Source organism: Hippoglossus stenolepis, chromosome 4, assembly GCF_022539355.2.
Source record: "Hippoglossus stenolepis isolate QCI-W04-F060 chromosome 4, HSTE1.2, whole genome shotgun sequence".
In the NCBI taxonomy this organism is placed as follows: domain Eukaryota; kingdom Metazoa; phylum Chordata; class Actinopteri; order Pleuronectiformes; family Pleuronectidae; genus Hippoglossus; species Hippoglossus stenolepis.
Window position 1 is genome coordinate 21,340,810 of NC_061486.1, and position 27,130 is coordinate 21,367,939.

The following is a 27,130-nucleotide window of genomic DNA, read 5'->3' on the forward strand; positions in this document are numbered from 1 at the left end:
ATCTAATGTCTCCCTTTAGGGAATTTTCTTCAAATTTTAGTCACTTGGACTCAATTAACTAATTGGATTGCAGTGGTCAAAGGTCACGTTGACCTCAAAAGTCTGGAAATAAAGTCTATGTAGGCTGAAACTGCACTGATTGATGGAGGCATACAACATTGGGGAAGTAATTATAGTTTTATGACTGTAATTCACCAAAACAGTGTAAGTTGTTTTAAACAAATTATATTCAAACAGAAGTAAATAGTTGATGTGATTGGGGACTATCTTTGGTTGTGGATTTGGTGCTGTGGTGGTTGTTTCCATCAGCACGTTAGAAGGCCCCATACACACCTGGAATTAAAATGTGTTTTTTGTGATCACAAGCAGAGAGCTCTAAATACAGGTGTGAAGATCCGATCACGATTTGTTTGTGATCACCACATAATGATCGATACTTTTCTTAAAGGGTCAGTGTGTAGAATTTAGTGACCTCTTGTGGTGAAGTTGCATGTTGCAGCTAAATACCCCCACCTCACCCTCCCCTTCCAGTGGTAGCCTTCAGTTATCATTAAATCTCAAAAAGTGTTTAGTTTGTCCAGTTTGGGCTACTGTAAAAAACAAGGTGGCCTCTATAGAGAGGACCTACTCCTGATGTAAATGTAAAGTATTTTTTAATATTAAGGGCTCATTCTAGGGTAAAGAAATCAACAAATTGTACAATTTAGATGAAACACACTAGTGAAAACATTACCAGGATTATTTTTTTTTTTAAATAAAATTTCTGCCAATAGATCCCTTTCACCTTTCATCCCTTTCAGACACTCCTCACTCGTCTCTCTAACTCTCTTTCACTCACTTGTGCTAAAACTGACACACATATATATACACACACACACACACACACACACACACACACACACACACACACACACACACACACACACACACTGACACACTTGTGTAGTCAGACTGGGTAAAAACAATATAACTTGGTCTTCAACAGAAATGACCTCCATGTTTGTTTGTGTAGAGCGGGGAGGTGAGATCTGATCTAAGATCCGATCACGAGGCACATGGGCCACATTTTAATGTCAGGTGTGAACGCATGCACTCAGAGCTGTCCACTTGTTATCGGATCACAACAACCATGTTAATAGCTATTCGATGCTACTTTAGGGGTCGTGGGAATTTACGGACAGCCGAGATGAAATGCTACCACTCTTGTCTTGCCTTATAGTTAGTTTTATGTTAGTTTACTTTTTGTTTGCCCTAAGTTGCAGCATTTACTATATTTCGTTATGCATTTAGTGGCATCAAATTAAGGTTTTCTTTGCACTTGTGTATGTGAACAGATGGATTAAAAGCACAGAGTTGATGAGTTAGTGGTGGTGATGGCGGCATAGGATATTGCAGGAGTGTGTCTTTAACCCTTAGGCATTTGTTTATTTAGTGTGATTTACCTTTCTTTAGATTTTCCCCTTCTTTTTCTTTGCTGTTTGCTGTGTGTGTTTTGCACTGAGGTTGCGATCACTTGCCCTGCAATAGCCCTTGTTGTTTTTGACCTACCTCAACAATACGTAATGTATGCTTCTCTAGAAGGTTTCTATTTTTCCAATTGTGTATATCTGGTATTGAAATATATTTTTTTATAAAAAAGGAATAATACAGAATTGTCTTAAAAAATGAACTTCTGACCAAGTAAAATTTTTTATATTTTTCAAATTTTAACACACGTCTCTGTATTCACTTGTGCACTGATCTTCGTATTTATGGGGAACCGTCTTTTAAGAGATAAGCATAATTGTGGGGATCAATCATGTTTATCCTGGTAGTATTGTTGATACTTTGGGTGAAAGCTCCAAGGTGATGTTGTCGGTGTTGGTTAACAATCAGGTAAGTAAGATCTCTTTCTAAGACATCCAATTCGGTTACATAATGCAGTAGGAAATCTGCTTTTTAACTGTTTTGACAAGCACTGCCCACAGCCTGAACCACATCACTACAACCTAGTATGTTTCCTCTAAATTGAATTCATAAACCCACAGTTTGCACAATTTGTGAGAAAGAAGTTAATTTTTCATGAATAGACGTTGACCAAAGTGCTGTGCAGCTAAAACAGGGAAGATACATTTTATTAAATTAAACAATAAAGTAGAAACTAAATAGTAAAATAAAATAAAATCACATAAATACAAGTTTCAACCTGTTTTAAAAGCCAGAGACTATGGTGAGGTCCTCATGTGGAGGAGAAACAACCGAAAGGGTCTGATCTCCTTCTCAGGACTTCCAGAAGCATCTGATCTGCAGACCTCAGTGATATTGTGGGTGAGTGTAAATTTAAAAGATCAGCAGATGCTAAGCTGCTCATATTAAAGCAGTTTCACGGTTTGTGTTCAACATGTTACAAGTCTCTCAGGGTCGAAGGTAAACCAGAGGTGCAGCAGATAATCTCAAAGAAAAATTCCACTCCAATAGGTGTTACACAACGTGTTTGGTTTAGTTTTTGCTTTTACTCAAAAATAGGCTGCGCTTGTGCTCTCTCTCTTTTGCAATAATTAACTTCCTGTTTGAACAGAATAAACTATATGCAACAGAAGAGCATGTGTCAAAAAGGACCTGTTTGCTAGATCAGATCTGGGGCTGTAATTGCGTAATTGTAATTTTTTTACCAGTGTGTATGAAAAGTAACCTGAAGACTTTGTCATCAAAGTCGCTGTTTACCTTCAGATTATATGTACTTGTATCTGAGTGTAACCTGGATCAGACTTGATCCTGTTCTAGGTCTTATATGCCGAAGCAGCTGCAGAGAGTTGCGAACAGAAGGGGGCTGATTCATGCAGATACAAATCAGTGCCTGCATGAATTGCATGCATATTCATTTCAGTTGCATATATATGTCTATGTTTTATAAAGACTTTAGCAAATAAAAATAGTTTGAATGTTTTAAATAGATCGCACATTGCTTTGTGTGTTGTAATCCATCAGCAAAGTTTGAGGACTTTATCAGTCCACAGGTTTACTTTCTGGTGAAAAAAAGTCTACTTTGGCCTGAGTCAGAGATGTTAGCATGCCAAAACCAAACATCCCCCGCTGGGTAAAGGGCAACATTGCAGAACCCAACAAGGATACCTGCAGCTGAGGTATCCTTCTTTTACACCAAAATTATTGGATGTACGCAGGTTTTTAAGTAATTGTAAACACACTAAAAAAGAAATTCAGTCTTTTCGCATTGCTAGCAGAGGAGTTTGTCTTTCAGTTTTACTCAATAATACAACAGCATCTCTGACAATGAGTTACAGGAAAATGTACAAGATAAACACTTACACAATATAATAGCTTTAGAACATCTACACCGAGTAAGAATATTGTTCTGATGTTCCAGCTCCTGCTTTGTGTTCACCACAACGTAAAATCTTTTTTATAAATGATGTGAGATCATTTCTAGTTTGTCACTTGTTATAATTTGGTCCTGCAGAACCTATTTTTTTCTTTTTGTAGTTTTGAACTTATATACTTTTTGAATATTAAACTTTACCTTATTTGACTTAACAGTAGTGAGACTGATGAGGGAAAATCCTCTGCACAGAAGTCTGATGAATAAGATGAGAAGATTCTTGGTCTAACGTGCATGCTGACGGTCAAATAAAAAAAACCTAAGGCACAATAGAAGCATTTCAGTGTTGTACCAATATCAGTCGAGGTCACGATACGTCATTATGCCAATAATCCTCATGAGAGTGGTGGGTTCTCTCAATGTTCATCTTATCGCAACACCAGACACAAAACATCGAATCTATCGCACCACAGCAGAGGCCGTTAGCTCTCTCAGGTCAACCCTCTGTGAAATATCACTTTAGTCAGACCGTAATACACAATATTAAATATATTTAAAGGCATCTCTGACACAGTCTTATATGCTAAGTCTATAAATGATTGACTTATGAGTCAAGACTTACTGGAAATTAAATAGAGCAGTTGCATGAGAGTGTGTGTGTGGATATGTCTGTGTGTGGGTGTGTGTGTGTTTGGAGGGTGGCGTGGCGGGGGTTCTGTATCAGTGGCTATTTAACAGACACTGACTGTGAGGATCATCTCAGTCAGTCATGGGTCATCCTGGGATTCAGATGTGGACATGGACACTCTGTGTCCTCTTGAGCTGCATGTGTCTCGCTCAAGTCCTGGCAGAACCGTAAGTTTGCCTGTTATTTTTTTTTTTTGTGTGTGTACTTTTCTTTTCGAACTAGGGTTTCGATCTTGTTGATTTGCTACAGAAGTTTGGGTTGGTTATCCCTGCGTGTGAGATCCAGTGTGACAGGCTGCCCAATGGCATGTGTGTATGTTTCTGTGTCTATAGGCATTACATGGTAGCCATCCCTGCAGTTCTTGAGGCTGGAGCTGAAACCAAATTTTGTGCGAGTCTCCTGAAGCCCAACGAGACTCTGGACATGACCATCACTCTGATTTCTGCTGAAATGAACACAACCCTTCTGAGAAAATCTTCCAGTCAGGAGTTTCATGACTGCGTTGATTTTAAGGTCAGCTCATGAGAAAGGCTTTGATTCAGAAGACATGTTCATTTATTCAGTATTAACACATATTTCTCTGACAGGTTCCCCTGGTGCAGAATCAAGAGGTGTACAACTTTGAGGTGGAGGTGAAAGGCGACACATTTTACTCAAAAGAAGTGAGGAAAGTCAAGGCCACTGTCTACCAACCGATGACGTTTGTCCAAACAGATAAACCCATCTACCTCCCTGGACAAACAAGTAATTTTGATCTAATGATCTATGTTGTTGTGCGCAATATGCTGTATATCAGTTATAGACAGCTTTCTCCTTTAAAATCAATGGAGTGTTTGGGGTCAGGGACTGCAGATACTCGTCAACGCCTCAGGGCGTGATGGGAAACACCTGGCTCTCACCTGATCTCCGAGCTGACTCGTTTTATGTATGGATAGAATAATCGTGGCGGATGGCGACAGACTAAATATCTGACAGATCAATAAAGAAAATACATTTAATCTTGTTTTATCACGTTTTGCTTTAATTTTACTCTGGTATTTTCATTTCAAGTCGGGTCTGATGTGTTTGGTGGCTTCCTGAGGGAATCAGAAACAGAGAGATAACAGAGAGAATGATTTTAAAGCCAAACAGTAACAGATAGTAACATTATCAGCTCTGTGCAGACCGCAGTTTAAGTGGCCTGTCAGGATATTTAGCAAAAGCCTCATGTAACCTCTTTGAATTTCTCAGTGCATTTCAGAGTCGTCACACTGGACAGCAGGATGAGACCCACCAATCGGCTGGTGAGTATTTGAACTGTCTCCATCTTGTAGATTCCACTCACAAACCACAGTATCAGTGATTCTGTGTGACAACGGTGCAGGTTTAATTTGGTTGACTGGGTTAAACTGAACATCAGTTATGTAATGAAGTGACAGACATAGATTTGCCCTTTAACCACAGTTACTGTATGTCTCTAATCGGTCAGCTCCTGATGAAGGGTCAATAGTACAAGCAGGACTCTGTTTGCAGAGTCTATAGACCTGCAGGCCGCTAACACTAGTTTCTCATATCGCAACATGTTATTGAAGAAAATAAAACACTGCATTAGATAATTGATAGCCACACATCAGAGCTTTAGCTGCTCGATACTATTGTGTTGTTGATTTCCTACCCACCCTGTTTGGACACTGCATGATGAGATCAATGTAAAGCAACCTGTCTTTCAACAAAGTTCTCTTTGTTTCTTTCTTTCTTCTCTTGCAGTACAATATAATTGAAGTTGAGGTAAGTCTAACATCCACACTATAATACACTCACACGTTATCACACTGTATACTGAAGTAGAGGAGTTTAACATATTGGTAAAATGTAAACCTCCCAAAATCATCAAGTGCCCCAAGAGCTGAGTGAACAAGCCAACAAAATGTTTTATGTCAGTATTTCAAAATTCTAAAACTTTAAGAGTAAATTAAGTTTTAAAGATTTTGCTACCAACCTATTAAATTTGGCTTCACTGAAACAAGAGGGTTTACATGTGAACAACTGTTACAACAATGATGAAAGTTAAATCTTTTTACATATTTGTGCCTTTTCCTTTTTAAAGGGCCCACATTGTGCAAAATACATTTTCTGGGCTTTTACTAATTACTTGAAGGGGGTCAGTAGGGACCCTCAAAGTATGAAAACAGTCACTCCACGGACTTTTTAACTCAGTCCATTCTAAGAAATATGTTACAGGAACGTTACGTTTCGTACCTCCTCTCCGTGTGATGTCATCATGGAATCGCAATCTTCTCGCGACCCCATTCAGCCGATACCAGTCCAGCTTCTGAGGAGGGGCTCATAAATAATGAATGAGGCATGCGAAAACAGCCTGTTCCGCCGGGCTGCTCCAGAGAGAGGCAGAAGAGAGGACATAGAAACAAATGAAATGCTGAGCAGCATGTTGAGCGCTGTATTTCTGTGTGACATCCCTTTACATGAGTTGCATTTTTGTGTCATAAACACATGTTCCTTCCCATTTATTTTATGAAACAGGATTCTAATGATAACCGAGTTGCACAGTGGCTGAATAAAACAGCCGATAGCAGCATACTGCAACTTTCTTACTCCTTGAACTCTGAGGCCCAGGAAGGAATCTACCAGGTTATTGTGACCGTTGGCCAGGATAAAATATATCACAGTTTCAAGGTGGAGAAATATGGTAAGTTATGGCTATTTAAAAAAAAATCCCATTTCCATCTACCCGCAATGTAGCAATAATGTGTAACAACCATATTTCATCCACAGTTTTGCCTAAATTTGATGCAAAAATAACGGCAGCTGATGTCGTCAGTATTGAGCAGGAAGAAATAAAAGCTGAAATATGTGCAAAGTAAGTCAAATCCTTTGCTTGACAAGTGCACTCTCAAAATACTGTAACTCTGAATAAGATCCAGTTGGTGATTGGATGTCTCCTTTTCAACAATCACAATGTGTTTCTTAGGTATACATATGGACAACCTGTGCCAGGCAGTGTCAAAGTAAAGGTCTGCCGACCTCTTAGTCGCTATTTTTTTGCTATAGTTACTCCTGATAATCCAGAGGGACTGCCTGATATAACACCCCCATGCTACGAGGAGACAAAGGAGGTACAGTTGACAGAATCATCTCTCAGCAGGAACAAGAAGCAAAGTGTAACTGTGTTTTTCTGTGTATCAGTGTGGGGAAGGTGACATGTACTTCATTCAAATATCATTTATTCATTTACTTATTGATTCATCTATTTATTTTTTATTCTTAAATGCCAGCATTAGACTGAGTCAACCCCGCCCACCTCGTTAACATGCCTTTTGCCTTTTTTAACTAAACGCTTTCCCTTTTTAGAACATAGGACAAAATGGAGAATATCCCTTGTTCTACCACACTAATTAATACCTACCGCCAGTTAATGTTAGTGGATGTTAGGGACATAAATAAATAATCGTGAAAATCAAAAAAATCAAAAAATGCATGTATATATAGATATTTATTTATGTACTACATTCATGTTTTCAAACTGTATGTATTGTTTATATTTATTTATTTATGTTTATGTTTATTATTGATATTTTTTAATGATTTATTTATTTATTCCTTTTTTGTTTTGGCAGTTTCAGTCCTAAATACTCACGTTAATTACGATGGCATTTGTTAATGGTTATTAGGTGGTTACTTTGGTGCTCCGAACATTTGTCAGGTTAAACTTGCATGTCACTCTGCAGAACGTAGTTGTCTGAGAAGAGCATGACCCTCAGACTGTAAATACTGAGAAACTACGTTAAGTGAAAACTGAATGAATGAAAGGAGTTTAAATTTGAATTAAATCCATCTAATCTTATTTCATTTGTGATTTTAGACGGGAAAGAAAAGTTGTGCCACTTTTACCTTCAAGATGACAACTTTCACAAAACTCGACCAAAAGGTGCTACAAGATTACCTGGATCTGACTGTTGAAGTGGAAGAGGAAGGGACAGGCATGTCTTTGTCATATTTGATATTTTATTCATACATCAAAGAGATATTTTGTAGCAAATTTATACAGTATGTTACTTGAACAACATGTTACATACATCCTTGTAACATGGAGGACTCCATTATAGGTATTTCACTCCAACAAATGAAGAGACTGCAGATTTCATATGTTATTGGAAAGCTGATGTTCATCGACACACCCAAGATTTATGACAAAGGATCAAATGTGGAAGGAAAAGTAAGTGCAGATTTTTCCCTTGACGTCGTCACTGTCATTCGACCAAAGCGATGTGCATCCTCACTGACACAATGCTCTGCCCCTAACAGGTGAAAGTGGTTCACTTCAATGATACACCCATAGCTGACATGCAGGTCTTCCTGTTTGAAGGTGAGAGGTGGTCCTCACGTCTGCTGCAGAATCTCACCACTGACAGCGATGGTGTGGCCACTTTCTCATTCTCCACAGCTGAACGCAATGGGGAGATCAACCTTCACGTAAGTACGAGATAACTCGTCAGCCACATAAAATCACCTTCATGACAATGACAACACGGCCCAAGAGTGAGAAGCTAAGGTGTTATCTAAAAGTACAGCAGCGGATCATGGGTGCTCCATTGTATAGTGGCCATATTGCAACAGGAACTGTGTCTTTACCTTGACATTTAGCTTTTCTATGATAACTGAACTCACTTTCCAAAGTCTTCCTCCACTTCATCGTGTTTCTTTTCTATGATCTAGGTTAGTAATACACCAACACTGGGCTACTCTGGTTATAGAACTCGATACTACGAGACTGGCCATCACTCAGTGTCTATGACCCAACCTCTCTCTGCTGACACCCAAACAGTCAGCTCCCTGGAGGTGGTGAAGAAGACAAATCCACTGTCTTGTGACACACAAGAAGAGATCTCCATCAAATACACTGTCGTTGGAGAGACAGGGGCCTCCGTAATGGTGATCTACCTGGTGAGTTGTCAGTGAACTATTTCTCAGCTTATCACAAGATGTTTTTCACACAAATATGGACATGGAAAATGTATTTTAAAATGACATTCATATCAGTTTTTGACATCTGACTTAAAGGATCAGTTCAGATATCAAACGTGTTCAAATGAATGGCTTCCATTGCAGGCCCCTCGCATTTGTACAGAGGTTGTTAGAACTGCTTTTAGTTTCTTTGCGCCTAATGCCTGGAACTCATTGCAAAGTGTCTTAGGGGGATTTGCATGCTTGACAGCCATTTAGCTTTATCTTATTAATGTGTTTTACTTGATTTTACTTGAATTGTTTTATGTTCTGTATTCTCTATGCATCATATTTACTGTGTTAATTTATTCACTGTATCTGTTTATGTGTATTTTATTGTATCCCCTCAATTGACTTAATTTCAAATGAGGACCTCCCTCAATAAATTTCGATTATAAATAAATGTTCATTAAATTAAATCAAAAAACCTTTGATATAAACTTGTAATATATTGCAGTGATTCTCAACTGGTGGGTCAGGACCCGTTTTCAGTGCCTGGGCAAAAACAAATGTTAAGAAAAAAATCCTGTGCTTTTATTTTTAAGGGGATTTTTTTTATGCAGCGGAGTGCAGTCTATTCACACTCCTTAACAGTTTTGTTAAGGAGTGTGAGGAGTCTTTTTGAAACTACTTCTCAGTAGTTGGCACTTATTTATAGCACTTTGTAGTTTTGCTTTTTTGAAGAAATTGTACTTTCTTGATTCTTGTTGTTCTGGGTTTGTACCCTCATGGTTGAATGCACTTATTGTAAGTCGCTTTGGATAAAAGCGTCAGCTAAATGAAATGTAATGTAGTTGGACTTTTTTATTTCATGTTTGTGCATGAAAGCACTGTTGAGTCTGTTAAAAAAAGGCTGAAGTTACTGAATTGTTATATATGTTGTTTTACCTTGTGTCCTTAAGATGCACTTTTGGGTTTTTTATTAAAATGCAGCTAATTGAGTGTAAAAGGGAATAGTCCCCTCTCTAGCATCGCCACCTGCTCGCGTTTTCATTAAACTTTTAACTTTTTGTGTTGTCATACACATATTCTGTACTATTTCAGGTTCAAACTGCACCATCTTTTCATTAAATAAATTTGAGAAGTTGAAAATTTTCCTCGATTTGTGTCACGGCTTGTCATTAAGGGGTGATGGTGGGCCCCGAAGCCAGACCAGTTGAGAACCACTGATCTATTGTGCCAGGGAATGAGGTTTTATTTTTGCATGACTAATTCATTCTGCCATTTTGTCACAAACTCTCTAGGTCTTATCCAGAGGAGCCATTATCATGCAAGGATTTAAACAGATTGAAGTTCAAGACCTTCCGGGTGAGCAGAGACGGGCTTTAATCAAGAGTCTGGAAAATCTTATATTTGAGATATACATGGAATGAAAATATACTTGTACTGCTGTTGTATTACATGGAGACATGTGGATGATACTTGTTGTCTCTAACTTCACCTTTTAGTGACTGAGGGTGGAATATCCTTTGAGTTGAATGTGCATCCAGAAATGTCGCCAGAAGTCCAGGTCTTGGCATACGCCGTCCTCCCCAGTGAGACTGTGATCGCTCACAGTGCTGACTTCTCCGTAGAGAAGTGCTTCAGTCACAAGGTCAGTATAGAAGAAAACATGAGGCACCAGCTGCGCTTGTCAGATGTAGGTGCAGAAAGTGTTTGCTACATAATGTGGATATGTACCCAGGCTTTCCACAAGGGTATGGAGTAGCAAGCCAGTTTGAGAAAGTAGTCAACAAGTTCAACTCTTTATCTGTGTTACCGCTCAGTTTGTGTGTGTGTGTGCATATGCAGCCCTGTCCTATAGGAGGAGAGGACAGAGAATTTGAGCAAATGGGAGCGGATCAAAATAAGGCTTCTTATTAGAATATGGCCAATAATACAAATCAAAAAGGGAATTAGATTTGAAAGGCCACAATGAGCATTTATGAATCAATAAATCAATAAGCTAGATGGCACTTGTAGAAGCACTGATATAAAGTGTTCATGTAGAAAAACCACACTCACATCAGATGAATTACTTTTACCTGAGTTCAGTGACAAACCAGACATATTGTGTTGTGATCTGTGGACGACAAGTTCACTTGTGTCATGATTCATGTCCCTCATCTTAAGCCAGAAAGTGCAGATCAACACCTCAGTCAGCCAATCCACAGAGACTAGATCATTTATGACAGCTATGCTGCTCTGACCTCCTCCATCACCACAAGGAAGAACCAGCCTGAGCACAACAGGCAGTGGAGACTTTAGCTCGTAATATCCTTAATAACTGAGACCAAACATTGGTTTTGCTGCATGGGACTGCCCTCAACAAAAGCGTGCCAACAGCATATGCAGGTCACCACCATGTTCTCTGGTGTTCATGTGTGGAATAAGTCACCATAGTTTGGCATAACCCAAACTGTAGTGTGTATAAAAGTGCACAATCCCCCCTGTCAGCAGTCAAGTCTGTAGCTCTCTACATCTGTCCTGAAGTTTGATCAAGCTTTAAAATACAGGACATCAGCCATCATGAGTTCATTTATACAGCAAACTCCGACAGGTCAATCTGCCATGTGGCCACTCCCCTCCGGAACACATACCAGTGTTTTGCAATAATGTGAGTATGTATGTGTGTGTGTCTGTGTGAGTCAGCGTTCTTTCAAAATGGCGGCTGGCCAAAATGATAACACCCTTCCCCCCCTATTGGAATATTTACGACCTGTAGAGATAATTAGGTGAAGAGTTATGCGTGTGTCTGTGTGTGTGCCAAATTAGAGAAAGTTACTAGATGCATGCAAGGAAGGACTGAAGAACATAACTAACATTAACTTTCAAAATCACTTGTAACCACAATATCACAGCAACATAAATGAAACTTATAAACATCACACAGAATCGAATAAACAGGCTTTGCTTCGCCTAGTATAATTATTAAGCCCAGTTGTGTTACCCGTCCGTGGAAAGGGGAAAAAGAGTTGCTGTGCAGATCGCAGTTTTGTGAAGTCGTCTTGCTGGTTTGTGGCTCCTGCCTTTGTGGGTCTGTTGAGCTGTGTAGCTCAGTTGCTGGTTGAAGTTTTCCTGCAGGACATCGCGTCGCTGCTAGGAGGTTGGTAGAGCTTGGGTTGCGAGGAGGTTTCCTTGGTGAGATGAGCTGGAAGCTGCACCTTTGTGCTCCTCTCGAAGAGTTGGAGGGAAAGAGACTGGATGCCTTCTCCCCTCGGAAGGATTGTAGAAAAGAGGTAGAAGAGAGTGGGAACAGGCCTTATATTGGCCCGGTGACCTCACAGGTCATGGGACCCACAGTGACCAATAGGAGTTGAAACCTGTGTCCCTGGGAGACTGAGTCCTGGAGGGTCTGGTTTTCTCCAGGACAAAGGGACATGCGGCTTCAGGCTTTTGACGGCACATGTAGGCCTAAGTGTGGTTTCACAAAAACCATGTCCCAACACCAGCTCCTTAAGTTTGTTTGACATTTGTTTTACATTTTAAGAAGTTTGGGTAGAATATACATCAATGTCCCACTATCAATATTATAGACTCTAGTCTTATTCCAATAATGACCAGATGGTGGGATGTGTGTTTTCTGTGTTTGTCAGGTGTCGCTGGAGTTTCTTCCATGCTCAGCAGTCCCAGGAGAGGAGACCACCATGCAGCTGAAGGCCCAACCAGACTCCCTGTGTGGAGTGAGCGCTGTCGACCAGAGCGTCCTCATCATGAGGCCAGGGAAGGGTCTGACTGCAGACAAGGTAACTGCTACTCTACAAATAGATGCCGACATCCTGGAGTTTTATTCTAGTACTCCTCTGCAAAATCTTTTCCACCATTTAAAATATCAGTTACCGAGAGGCTATGGCTTTATGTCCTGAAGTGTTTGAATCCACAAAACACTTTTGGAGTTTCAGGGGTAAACAGTGTAGCTGATTAGTGACCTATCTTCAGACGTAATAAAACAACAGAAAAACCCTTAACATGTCTCCATACCGCTCGTGAACTAGATAATGAGTGTTTTGTACTTGACATCCACCTTTTGAGATGAAACTGCCCTAAATCCAGGAATACAGTCATCAGATCTTCATGCAGCAGTTTCAAGCTTTCAACCTTTTTTTCTTTACAGATTTTTGACTTGTTGCCTGTCACCAAAGCGTCTTATATTCCATATGATGTAAATGATGCAGTAGAATGCTTGCGGGTGAGACCAAGAAGATACATTTATCCACGTCCTGCTGAGAGTACTGATGCATTTACAGTTTTCCAGGTAAATCCACATACAGATACCGTCATAATAAAGGATTTCATTTTTTTTTACATGCAGTTAATGGTTGTATGTTGTTCGAATGTCTAGAACGTTGGACTGAAGATGGCTACAAACTTGTTTATCCGAATGCCTCCATGCCTCAACTTCAGAGGAAGAGAATACCACCAAGAACACCATGGTAAGTATGCTAACTGTTCTGCACTGTTAAGAAACACATACTGGATTACGTGCAATAAAACAATTCATAGTGTTACTGCCAATGGTGGAGGAAGTACTGAAACATTTTACTCAAGTAACAGTATAAATGAATAAAATAAAATAAACTCAAGTAAAAGTAAGAGGACCACATTAGCATTTCTATTGTTTCTACTTTTTCTTGTATAAGTAAGTACTTTCATTTAAATAGTTGTAAATTATTGAAAGTAAAAGTGTGAAGCCTATTCATCATTACTTTTTTCCTACATTTATTTATTGATTTTCCACATATACTTAACAATATTATAGACACACCATTGCCCCTTGAACCCCCACCCACTACAATATCAGTACATTAATAATACCAATTTATTTAATCAACATTGCCACCCCACCCCGCATCTAATAATAGGAAAAAGAAAATAATGACAATCAGCAGCACATAATACAAACACAATATAATAAGTGGCTAACTAATGATAGTACACATTAGCAATTTAACACTTAACAGGGCTCCCCCATGCTCCGGACATCCAACAGTCCGCTCTCTTTATTTGTATTTGTTAATCATCCTCTGGATCAATGAGATAACCAACATCACCATTTTTAAGATAGGAAATGACAAGGATCCATACTTCTGTCCTTTAACAATATAGGTAAACTTTCCCATCGACATATCTGTTGCCATCTTTCTCAACCATTTGCCTATTCATCATAATGGCTGGTCAAATCCATTTTCCATCTGCAGCTTTGCTGGTGTTAAAAGAGGCAGTGTCTAATGTTTCCTGCATGTCCTGATTGGTTCAGAGATACAGATCTCTCATTGATTACAACATAAAAAAAAGAATCTACTTCAGTAAAGTACACATCATGAAAAATGTACTTAAGTACAGTAACTAAGTAAATTTACTACGTTATATCCCACCACTGGTTACTTCTGTCTTTCTAGTTGAATATTTTCTGGTTTCTTTTCAGTTGTTGCATATCACAGTGTTTCTGTAATGACCCGAATGGACGTAATGGAAGAACAAGGGAATATGGCCGTGCCTGAAGGTCATGGTGCCCGAAACTCTCCTCTTCCAGCTATAGAGACAGTCCGTACTTTCTTCCCCGAGACTTGGATATGGGACCTGGTGGAAGTTGGGTGAGCTTGTATATGAATCAAATATTAGTATGACTTTACATTATTACATTGTTGGATGTGTAACTGAGTTTTTCTTTCTGACTTTCTGCTTTTTCCCTGCAAACTATTTATTATATTATATTATATTATGCCAGAGAATTATTCCTTCTTATTAGTGAGTCCACCTCAAACAGTTTTACAATATACTGTTAATTTTTTGTATTTTGTGTGCAGAACTTTTTTTATGAACATTGTATGGTGCAGAGGGAATTTAGAAAACTTTGTGTTCAACCTACCTGGTTTATCTGCAATGACGATTTTATTGTCAAATTTGTCAATTTTCTAAGTTTTTCTAGCTCACAGTCGCTGTGTCTCTGTGTATTTGTTAATCCAGAGCATCTGGAACGAAGGATGTGTCCCTCCTTGTCCCTGATACCATCACCACCTGGGAGACGGAGGCTTTCTGTTTGTCCCCTCAGGGTTTTGGCTTGGCTCCTCGTAAAAATATCACTGTCTTCCAGCCATTCTTCCTCGAGCTCACGATGCCCTACTCCATCATCCGGGGGGAGCACTTTGAACTGAAGGCAACCATCTTCAACTACCTTTCCAGCTGCATCATGGTAAAGGAAGTTTTAAATAGCCTGTAAACTAATGTCAGCATAGCAACAATCTAGCATCATAATGACAACATTAACTTTCTGATGTTTAGCAGATTTTATGTTCTCTATCTCTCGCCTGCAAACATTTACGAGTTGGCACTAAACACAAACGTGAGGTTGAAGGGAATGTTTTGCAGGGTTGTTGAAATTACTTTATGTAGCCAAATTCATGGTGAAATCTTAATTTGATTACAATTTTTATTTTTTTTCTAATAACTGTTATGAACAATTGAGATTCAAAATACTTCACTCACCCTTCTGTGGAGACCCTGAGGGCCTCCTACACATATAGTGCAATGTTGATGATGCCCTTTAATATATATTGAATTCATCTGTACACTAATGAATATACATCACACCTTATGAATTAGTTATGAATTAAACAAGCATCTAATGTTTCTCATTTAAACAGTTGATATATACAATGATGCAAGATGCAAATTTTAAAGATCAACATTGGTTTACAGACGCATTTTGGTTTATTCCTAATTTTATTAGTATCAATGTTACTGAGACGTAGAATCAGGTTTGTATGTCTCGAAACATGCAGCAGTTTGAGCATTTGTTCACATTCGCTTCACATCAGCAGTTTCAAAAGATATTGTTGTGTCTCTTGAACAGGTCTCTGTGGCGCCAGCACACTCCTTAGATTACACCCTCACCCCCCTCTCTGGTGATAAGTACACATCCTGTTTGTGTGGCAATGAGCGCTTGACCCTCAGCTGGAACATGTCCCCTACAGCTTTAGGTGAGGCTTCAAGCTTTCATCCACACTTTTGCCAACGTGGTGGAATTACTGTGCCTGTTTCCACATCTTTTAAATCTCTGTGAAATCAGGGAAATCCATCACAGTGGCAAAATACTTTTGAAATTTATTGGATCTGAGATAATTCTCAATCAAGTTTCAAACAGGGTTTAATGAACTTTTTTTCTAAGGGGTTGTGAATGTGTCGGTGACTGCTGAGGCTGTGGAATCTCAAACTTCCTGTGGCAATGAGATTGTGAGCGTTCCAGAAAGAGGCCGTATCGACGTGGTCACTCGACCACTCATAGTAAAGGTAGTTGTCTTTAATACATAATAGCAATGGTCTTTATTCCAAAGCCTTTTTTAAAAAAATACATGTTGGAAACTCTGCAACTCTCATTATTCCCTACCTCTTTGCCTCTCAGGCTGAGGGAACTGAAATGACAAAGACCCACAACCTGCTGCTCTGTCCAAAAGGTAAGTAGACCACCACTTGCAAAAAGGTAGTATACATTGGTTATTGTGGCCTTTCTGCCAAGTTTAGTGAGAGCATCTCCAAATCTTTCAAAAGTCATTACTTAAATGCATTTTCATACATTTTGTCCATAAGAATGTAATATTTGAACTATTGTGCTTCAAGACGGACCAATGTTTCATTGTGTTGATCTTATTGCTTCATCAGAACTGCTATGATTCAGGATCCACTAACTGTTCATAAATCTGAATGACGTCTTTGTTTTGATCCTGACCGTGGCTTGAGTTTGTCTCTAAGGTGGTTGTTCTCTGTCTGTACACAGGAGAGGCTTTGACAGAGGAAATAGAGTTACAGCTCCCTGAGAATGTGATCGAGGGATCAGCTCGTGCCTCACTATCAGTTCTGGGTAAACGGATAAACTCATTTTGCAGAGTTAACATTTCACCTTTTTCTTGATGCCTCAGAAATAAGGACATTGATAGTAAAAAGGGACATTTGGATATTATTGTCCTTCTTGAGAGATTGCATTTGTTTGTATAATGCAACCATGGCACTTTCATACATTATACAGAAAGTAGTTATTTAGTCAAAAATTAAAGTAATAACTTTATTTGTATAGCACCTATCTAAACAAGGTTACAAAATGCTTCACACAAAAAAATCCATGGCAAAATGAAGAATGAATTATAATAACAGATATTCAGTTCAGTTCAATTTTAAGGGTTATGACATAAAAAGGTCAAGACCTTAAATTTATAGAGAAACCCAACAGTTCCCACAAATGTGCAGATTTGTGTTGAATAACTGGAGCACTTGTGATTTCAGGATAATACTTGTATAAAGATCACAATTTCTATATGTAAGAATTCAGTACAGTTGAGGGAAAATACCAAAACTCCTTTAGTGCATGGCCTTCTGTATCAGCTGTGTTTGAAGCTTGTTAACATGGTTTTATATCAGTGTGTCAAGTCATTTACATGTTTAGTGAGTCACTGTATTTGTGCAGGCGACATCCTGGGTCGAGCCCTGAAAAACCTGGATGGGCTGCTTAGGATGCCGTATGGATGTGGTGAGCAGAACATGGCGCTCCTGGCCCCCAACATCTACATCCTCCACTACCTGAAAAACACACAGCAGCTGACACCGGCCATCATGGAGAAGTCTACCAACTTCCTGTCAAGCGGTGAGCCTCAGTTAGCTTTAGCTGAATAATCTGGGACTGGTGTGAATCATTATGTCCTAATAAGCTTGTATTTATTTTATTCTGAAGGTTACCAGAGACAGCTGAACTACAAACATATTGATGGAGCTTACAGCACATTTGGATCAGGAACAGGGAACACTTGGTGAGAAATAACTGATGTACATAGAATTATTTTATCTACCTACTTATTCCACAGCTGTCTGTGTTTCTGTATGTGGAACACATATCTCGGGAACCGTTCATCTTGTTGGGATCACACTTGGCATGTGTATTATTAATGGCCCAGGGAAGTGCCCTGTAGCAGTCATTGGGGGCGGGCAGTGTGCTAATGGCCAGTCTGTGAACTGAGTTGATCATGTCTTCTTCTGAGTCCTCAGATAAACTACAGCTGTGGTTGCCAACTGGCAGTCTGTGGCCAATAATATATCTGTCCTGCCAGATCATTTTGATCATTTGATTATGTTTCTTCCATTATATCGGATTGTGGGTGCTGATCTCCGTCATGACAACAAGATTTGAAGATTGTGTCAGACCTCTGAAATAGCTAACATGCGATGTATACAAAATAACAGCAAATCAATAAATCATTTAAGATTGTTTATAAAACACAAAGTAACAGTTATCAATCAAATTCAGTTTAATTCTATGAAAACATTGAATTCATAATCTTCATTGCATATAAACCAGGTAGCAAGAACACAAAGTTTTCTAACTTCACTCTTCACAATAGACTGTTTATAAAAAGCTCTGCACACAAACAATACAAAGTGACAGTATATTGTAGAACTGTCTGAGGAGGACTCACTAATGACAAGGGATATTTCTGAAGTAGCTCTAGAACACACGACAAGAGAACATGCCATTCCAAACAGGCAGGTTTAGAACGGGCACTGCACTAGTTGGTAACTAATGCATGAACTAGCCAAACTTATGACCTATACCATATTGTGTTATGTTCGGTATCATGAAGCGTGTTACAGAACAAGTGCGTCTCCTTATTTTCCTTTTGTCGTGTCTAACTTTGTTTTGATGTCCTCAGGCTGACTGCTTTCGTGTTGAGATCTTTTGCCAAAGCAAAATCTTTCATCTACATTGACCCAAGGAATATTGAATCATCTAAAACTTGGCTGGAGGAAAAACAACGTAAAAATGGCTGTTTCGAACAGTCAGGAAAACTTTTTAACAACAGGATGAAGGTGAGCTTTTTGTACCTGTAGACTGTGATTAAAAAAATATCACTTGAAACTGAAGAGTAGACATTTTATTATCACTGAGTAATATCTTGCTGTACTTTATTTAAAATATTTTGGTGAAAATCGTTTGTTTAATGGAATTAAAGTGAATGTGGCTGCAAGCGCAAAATCATGTTTGTTAAGTGGGTCCCTGTGTGTTGCACACACAGTGATGCGATATGTGAATATTGTTCCCTTCCTACAGGGTGGTGTGTCTGATGAAGTAACGCTTACTGCTTACATCACTGCCGGTTTCTTGGAGATGAATTCGTCCACTGATGTGAGTAAACTCCCTCCCCAAACTTATCTCACGCTGTTTCACTCCAAACTTTGCAATTACAAGATAAACATATATGTGCACCAATCGCCTCTCCACTGATAAAGAAAACAAATCATTTTTTGCTTTTTTTGAATAAAGAGTTATGTGGTGAAAGCACCCCTCTATGCCAAAAAGGGTGACGGGGTCAAACACTTAATCCTGTTCTATGCTGACAACCCTGCTATGAAAGTATTATTGTGCATGAATAGTAATATTGCACCTGAGATAACAAAGTGATATCACACATTGTGTTGGCAATATGCGCATTGGTGGAAACATTACTTCTACTGTTTTACTTGAGTAACAAGCTGATCGACAGCCTCAGATTTCAAATCTGGTGGCTTTGCTCGACACAGCAATCACAAAACTGTTTTGTGACTAAACTACATAAATGTCTTCCTATACTTCCCATTGTATGGCATCTGTTTCAGTACAGTATTAAGCTCTGATTGTTTCACCAACTGCTAATGTTTTCAAAGAAAGTTTTACACAAATTTAAACTGAATTCACTTTTTATTATTAATAGTTTTGTTTGTACTAATGAGTAAAAAAACTGAAATCTTCCCACTTGCCACCCTGTTAGTATACACTTTTGTTTTTTGTGAGTGCCACAATTAATCCTGATTCACAATTAACAATATAATACGCACTATTACAATGTATAAACCTAACCTAACTATAACAACGGCTACTTTTCCTCATGGAGAGTTCAGATTGAAAAAACTATCTTAACACAAACAGTTCTTTTGGTTTGTGTTGTAGGCTTCATAAAATAATGACCTGTCTTTGTAGTGATTAACAACAGTGGTAGTTGTTTAGCTACTTCTGCATCTTTCTTCATTATTTAATTGAGTGGTTCTGAAGATGAACTGAAGACTCTTTCTACTCTATAGTGATAATATCTAAATTCTGAATTTTATGTTATGTATTTGTACATACTTTCTCAATCTAAAATATGCATTACAGGATGCTGTGGTGAAGAAGAGCCTGTCCTGCCTTAAGGAGTCCGCCAATGACCTCAGCAACACCTACACCACAGCTCTGTTGGCGTACGTCTTTACCCTGGCAGGAGACATGGAGACCCGTGCTCACCTCCTGCAGCACCTTGACACAGTTGGACACAAACAAGGCGAGCTGCTGTCCTCCTCAAGGAAATCGTTCTGCCTTCACTTACTGTCACTGTAGCTGACCTTATGCCTGTATGTTTGTGGATGGATGTGTTTTAGGGGGTTTCCTCCATTGGACTCAGACAGCAACAGAAACATCGGCCTCTCTGTCTGTGGAGATCAGCTCCTATGTGATGCTGGCCAAACTCAGTGCCTCGCCCAGTGCTGAAGAGCTGGGCTACACCTCTCGCATTGTCAGATGGCTGACGGGTCAGCAGAACTATTATGGAGGCTTCTCGTCCACACAGGTACAAGCCAAACAGAGGTGTGTGTGTGTGTGTGTGTGTGTGTGTGTGTGTGTGTGTGTGTGTGTGTGTGTGTGTGTGTGTGTGTGTGTGTGTGTGTGTGTCGCTGTATTTGCATAAATTAGTTTATGATTTAGATTGTAAGTAGGTTAGAGAATTACATCTTATCTGAAAAATTCCAAATAGGTTTTTTTAAAAAAAAATGAAATTCAGTTAAATTCCTGATAGTGAAAATCATGTTTGCTTTCAAAGTTCTGAAATATGATCGGTGCTGCATTACCTGTCAACAAGGGTTAGCTGCTGCTGTTACAGTATTTGAGTACAGCACAAGTTTCCAACCCAATCACTAGTGTATAACAGTGGGGCACCATTGTCAGCTTTTACTTTTTAATGGTGACCTTCCACCTCTTCCTGCTGTATGTGTAAACACAAGTGATTATATGTGTAAAGATTTAAAGTAACAGAGTATTTTATGTGTGTTGCAGGACACAGTGGTGGCTCTTCAGGCTCTGGCTCTTTACTCCACTCTGGTATTCAATCCAGAGGGTTCAAGCACAGTGATGGTCCAGTCCCCCAGTAGTCAGCTGTCATTTGATGTGAACAGGGACAACAAACTGTTGTACCAGGAGAAGAGGCTACAGGACGTCATAGGAAAGTACAGCGTGAAGGTGAAGGGCAACGCATGTGCTTCAATACAGGTCAGTCAACACTGGAGCTCTAACTGCTTCTGTTGGATAAATGCTCACCTCAACATAGTGACAGACTTGATGTTTAAAGAAAACCTTTTCACAGTGGCAATTCTAGAAACTTCGGATCTCAAAGACACACTTGGGTGATTCTTTTTTGTCTACCTCTACTTTGTATGGTGGTTAGCAAACAACTTTTAGGTTGTCCATTACCGCCACCTTCTGAACTGGAGTGCTGAAAACTTGCATGCGGGTTTCTGTCGGAGCCAATTATCGTGAAAATAAAACTTATTTGATATTTATGATTCGAGATCGGGGAGGCTCTCACTCAATCTGTAGAACTAAGATCATTTTGCATAACCATCACACTTCAGGGTTATTTGGGCAGATAATCGGCAGAGACTGGATGCCCCTGGAATTGTCAGAAGGGGTGAATCAAGTCAAAAATCATCCAGATTATCCTGTAGTGTGCAGCAGCCCTTAATACAACAACCTAAAATCAGGATCTGTAAATGTGACTCCCTTGAAAACAACATGGTTCTACTGTTTCATAAATTTGAGCAAAGGAAATTCTTGATATTCTATTTCAGTATTTTTAATCCTCGACTTTCCCTTGTCTCCCTGTTTCTCAGATTAGTCTTAACTACAACATCCCAACTCCGACTGAAGTCACATCCTTCAGTGTTGAGGTCAAGACAGAGGCTGACGGCGCCAAAAACAAACTCAGTCTGTTGCTAAGATGCCTGTAAGTAATCTGCTCCCACAAGTTACACTAATGATGGAGGTGTACTGTCATTTTTGTTAAACAATGCTCTGTAGATACCAGTGTGTACCTGATGGTGGATGAACCGTTATGCCAACATGCTCAAACATATCCTAACTGTGAGGACAATGGTGAAGGTATGGGACTTCACATCTTTATGGTTTATTGCAGATATCATGGAAAAGAGGAAAATACAAACATGGTGATCCTGAACATCAAAATGCTCTCTGGCTTTGTCCCAGATCCACAGTCTTTGAAGGAGGTGAGTTATTAGTGGAACTTAGACTAGTTTACATCCGTTATTGATGAGAAACCCAGTTGATTATCCTCTCCCCCACAGCTCAAAGGCGCCGTGCTGGTGAATCGTGTTGAAGAAAAGGATGATCATGTTATGGTGTACATCCAGGAGGTAAGAGGAATTCACAGTGAGGGTCAAGAGATAAGGATTTTCTGATTGTTACATATTGCGTCATCTGTCTTTTCTTTTTAACCAACAGCTACCAAAGGACATACCCATCAACTACAGGTTACGTCTCATCCAGGAGCTGCCAGTGCAGAACCTGAAGCCAGCCGTGGTCAAGATGTATGACTACTACCAGACAAGTAATTCTGACACTCACACACACAAACCCCAAGTCCCTTTACAGAGACCACATCAAGCATATATGAAGAAAGGTTATATTTTAGAAAAATCCATCTGTCCTTCTATTCTTCTTTTTCTCAGGTGACCAGGCTGAGACAGAATATATCTACACTTATGCTGCAGGTAAAAAATACATGATGATACAAGAACATTCTAACCCAACCACAAAAAGTAATAATGTCTTCAATTGGTCAGAACCTTTCTCAAGAGGCTCTATGACCTGAGTCGAGAACATAGAGTACCTCCACAAAGACCCAACAATCCCCTTTTGAAACCACATTTAAATTAACTACATCTGGATTTTTATTTGAATCATCACCAAATTGCACACACTTAAAAATATCAGTCCCCTAAAAAAAACAGATTTGTTTCATCAAGATCCATGAATTATTCTCTGAGAAATCAACAGAAATGTTGAAAAGCACAATATCTCACAATGTTAAAGAAAGTGAAAAATAGTTCCTGGAGCCGCACCAAAATTGTATTGGTTCTTCCTTCACCCATACCATATCTTTCTTCCAAGATTCATAGTAATTTGTTCAGTTCTTTTTGTGTAATGCTCTTAACTCAGCAGAGGTAAACATAACTTCCTTGGCAGAGGTAATGATGTCAACAACAACTCTGGACTTCACATGGAATATAATATACTAATATTTATTCTTTTTTTCTTTTTGCAGCTTCAAGAGAGGAGAGTTCAGTCCCTGTGTTGTCCCACAAACGAGCAGTTTAACACAAATGCTTAACACATTTCTGTCTAAATACTGTATGTGTTTGAGGTGAAACTAATGGAGAATAAAATAATGTGATGTGAACGTCCAACTTAGTTCTCTTATGTTTTACTGTGTGTTTTACACTGTTTCAACTGTTTGCTGGTGCAGCTTCAGCAGTTAATTTATTCATACACATATTGGAAAACACATGTGCAGGTCAGCTTAGTGTGGAAAGTTGAAAGATATTCACAAAACAAGTGTCCTCATGGCTGCTAGGGCGGAGCATATAAAGTACATATTCAGTACATAAAAAACAAATATCATCTCCATCCATCCATCCATCCATCCATCTATCTATCTCTCCTCCTCAGGAGGTTTTGGTCCAGATGATCAGCAAGCACACACACAGCCAACAGATTAAAAACACAGTAATGACATATAAATATATTGGAATCAGACAAAAAAATGAATGATAGAGAATAAAAAGCAATGCCATGGTCTATGAAAACTGATTTTAAAAGATCTTAAACATGCCAAGAGAGGAAAACTCTAAGTTTAGGATGTCACAATATGATAAATTCATTGTTGCCTTTGTGTGTTTATGTTGGATGTATGAAAGTTATAAGAAATAAATTCATGCAACACATGTACCATTACTATTACATTATGGAAGAGGAAGAATAGCAAAGAACTTTATTTGACTTGTAGTATTTGAAAGTCACAAAACTTTCATGAATGAATGTGTTCAATCGTGGTGCTGTGTTGTCCTGGCTGTGAACCACAGAGGAGGAAACGGAATGACTTCAGTGATCTCTGACTTCGCCTCCAGTGCAAATTAAGTTTTTTTTCCTAATTGAAATGTCTCAATGCTTATTGGATGGATGGATGGATGTGACATTTACAGCACACCCCCTAGGATTTGTAATAACACTGATGATTGCCTTTTTTTTCGTCCTGTGCCATTATTAGGTCAGAATAAATAAATGACCAAATACCTGCTGAATGTGACATTCCCAATAGCCTCAGCTGTGTTTCGTGCTGAATAGCAAATGTTAACATGCTAAACAAGATAGTTTCACATGATAAACATTGTACTTAAGGATCAATATGTTGTGTCTAAGTAGAGCCTGAGCTTTACAGGGGTTGAACTGCAATCTGATCCCCAAATGAGGGAAGCTTTTATTTTGACCAATCAAATGTGAGTATATATGAACAGATTCTTACAGACTACCTTAAATCACACTCTGTGTTATCACTCTTACCTGAGGGAGTTTTAATTCATTTGTTTGACTAGTCACAGCCTCCATGTGGCACCTGCTCATATTCCTAATCGTGCAATTAAAAAAATAATGAAGCCTAGAACCAGGTATGGACAGGCCTCTGACACAGGAGTTGTTCCCTGCCCCTCAGGATGCTCTGACTATGTACAAGTATGAATGAACTAAGTCCAAATGTCCACCTATATCTTCCGACGAGGTGCATTCAGGGACCATCGGAAATGCTAAAGTCTGCTTGCTTAGCCACTTCTGGTGGACTTTTAGGCTTGAATTGCGGGGCTTGTGGACACTGTGAGGACACCACACGAGCAGTATGGAGGCATGTTGTTTTTTTTCCGTTGTTTTATTACGTCTTAAGATAGGTCACTAATGTCTTCAATTGTTTTGGATTCGGCTGATACACTGTTTACCCCTGAAACTCCAGCAGTGTTTTGTGGACTCAAACACTTCACCACCCCTCCATCAGCATCGGGGTGAGTAGATAATGAGTGAACTCTCATTTTTGGGTGAACTATCCCTTTAACACCTAACCCTAAACCTAACCCTTCAGTAACTACATTATGAGATCAACATGTTAATCACTGTCTCTATTGATACGATGAAGATCAATCATGCTTCAAGTATCCACATATGGCATGACACACACAAGAAGACAAAAACTGGATAGTGAGGTTAACCCTCCCCCTGATACATCTGACCCAAAGCAGCAGCAGCCAGGCCAAAAGTGAATCTTACTGACTGAAATATCTTCTGTTGACACTGGTATTTTATGCAGTAACAACAAAAGAAATGTATTAACTCCACTCAGAATGACACACAACCACTGGAGGGCTCTCGAGTGAAGGGGAGCAAATAAGTGCAAGCAGAAAAGCTTAGAGTGGCTGATGGTCAATAAAGAGCAGGATAGGGGGTAAAGTGTGACATATGTGAAACACTACCCCGATTAGATTTTGTAGACATGTCCACTTTTAGTGTGTACATCTTGCAAAGAGCAGGAAAGACTCACCATCAAAGAAAAAAAAGGATATGCAACCCTCACATCATCACTGAAGGAAGAGAATGAACATTCAAATGACTTGATATTCAAAACACTACTTTATTCATGTAATATTAACATATCATTCTCAAAATGTCATATTTGGAGAGAAGGATGAAAGAGCAGGGAGTTTACTCACCATCAAAAAAAGAAACAGTAGATGAAACCCAGATATTATTACTGAAGGAAATTTTTGAAAATTGTCATGATTTTTTTCTTGCAATATTATGACAAAATGTCACCTCAAGCTTCTTTTTCCTTAAAATTAAATAACAATAAAAACCAAGTTTCAATGGTCACAAAGCAACAATAGTATTGATGATGGTGGTGGTTAACATGTATAAATAAGGTATTGTGGGTTGAGTCCTTCGCTTACGGCCATACCACCCTGAACACATCCGATCTTTGAAGCTAAGCAGGGTCAGGCCTGGTTAGTACTTGGATAGGAGACCGAGGGGGAGGCCGTGCAACAGGACATATCCATGGAGCCACAGGAGGACAACGATGGCCGTACCTTTGTGGAGGTGATCAGTGAAAAGCACAGTCCAGATAACTTTCCGTGACGCAGAGGACCTGGTATGGGGGTGGTGGTCGTTCCCACCGCAGGTCCGCAAGTTCCCTTTGACAGGTGAGCGGGGTAAGGAAAATTACAGGCTTTGTTAAATGCACAGATAAATATGGTTATGTAACTTTCAAATGAAGTTTAACAACAAAATACACTTCACACCTTTTATTGAATACTTTCAAATTACTCACTTATCAGTCTGGACAGACATGGCTATAAATTGCAACTTGACTGGTTGGCTGAGGCATACAAACACAAGGTTGTAATGTTATGTTGTACATTAAATTGTATGTTTAATTGTATCTGTATTCATTGTGTTTGTATTTTTTAAATTATAGAGAACATTTCCAGTCTTAAAGGGATAGTTCACAGAAAAATGAAAATGTACTCATTATCCACTCACCACTATGCCGATGGAAGGGGGGGTAAAAAACCCTAACATGCCTCCATAGTGCTCGTGTGTTGTCATCCAAGTGTCCGCAAGCCATGACATTTATATTTGACGAGAAAATAGTTAAATTACACCCTGTTTTAAGCCTAAAAGTCCACTGGAGGTGGCTAACCTAGCAACATGATGGTGAGTCCGAGGGTCCGTGGACGAACCTCGTAGGAAGATATCAGTGGACGTTTAGGCTTAAGACACGGTGTAAATTACCTCCTTTCGAGCCGGATATGAATGTCAGGGCTTGCGGACACTTGGATGACACCACAGGAGCAGTATGGAGGCATGTTGTGTTTTTTCTGTTGTTTTATTACGTCTGAAGAAACGGTCGCCATTGACTTCAATTGTGTCGGATTCTGCTGCAACAAAGTTTACCCCTGATACTCCAGAAGTGTTAAGTGGACTC

General features: G+C 39.2%; 1 protein-coding gene across 1 annotated transcript; it reads left to right on the forward strand.

Moving 5' to 3' along the window:
* Positions 1–4,078: 4,078 nt before the first annotated feature.
* LOC124851624 (alpha-2-macroglobulin-like) lies at positions 4,079–23,510 on the forward strand. Its single transcript, XM_047339511.1, has 36 exons — positions 4,079–4,171; positions 4,337–4,517; positions 4,592–4,748; positions 5,235–5,287; positions 5,751–5,771; positions 6,525–6,690; positions 6,777–6,861; positions 6,973–7,117; positions 7,864–7,981; positions 8,108–8,217; positions 8,307–8,474; positions 8,718–8,945; positions 10,250–10,313; positions 10,454–10,599; positions 12,581–12,730; positions 13,099–13,239; positions 13,327–13,417; positions 14,410–14,578; positions 14,952–15,177; positions 15,838–15,964; positions 16,153–16,274; positions 16,387–16,438; positions 16,759–16,842; positions 17,443–17,619; positions 17,707–17,782; positions 18,680–18,836; positions 19,078–19,152; positions 20,158–20,320; positions 20,418–20,605; positions 21,088–21,300; positions 21,921–22,033; positions 22,223–22,313; positions 22,392–22,460; positions 22,549–22,654; positions 22,776–22,817; positions 23,372–23,510. Exons 1-36 carry the CDS (start codon positions 4,086–4,088, stop codon positions 23,422–23,424), a joined length of 4,413 nt encoding a protein of 1,470 aa, XP_047195467.1. The 5' UTR covers positions 4,079–4,085; the 3' UTR covers positions 23,425–23,510.
* Positions 23,511–27,130: the final 3,620 nt, after the last annotated feature.

Coding starts and splice junctions, on each gene's coding strand:
- LOC124851624 (XM_047339511.1), top strand. CDS start 4,086: ATGGGTCATCCTGGGATTCAGATGTGGACATGGACACTCTGTGTCCTC. Junction 4,518..4,591: donor ATGACTGCGTTGATTTTAAG/GTCAGCTCATGA, acceptor TTTCTCTGACAG/GTTCCCCTGGTGCAGAATCA. Junction 21,301..21,920: donor ACGCATGTGCTTCAATACAG/GTCAGTCAACAC, acceptor CCTGTTTCTCAG/ATTAGTCTTAACTACAACAT.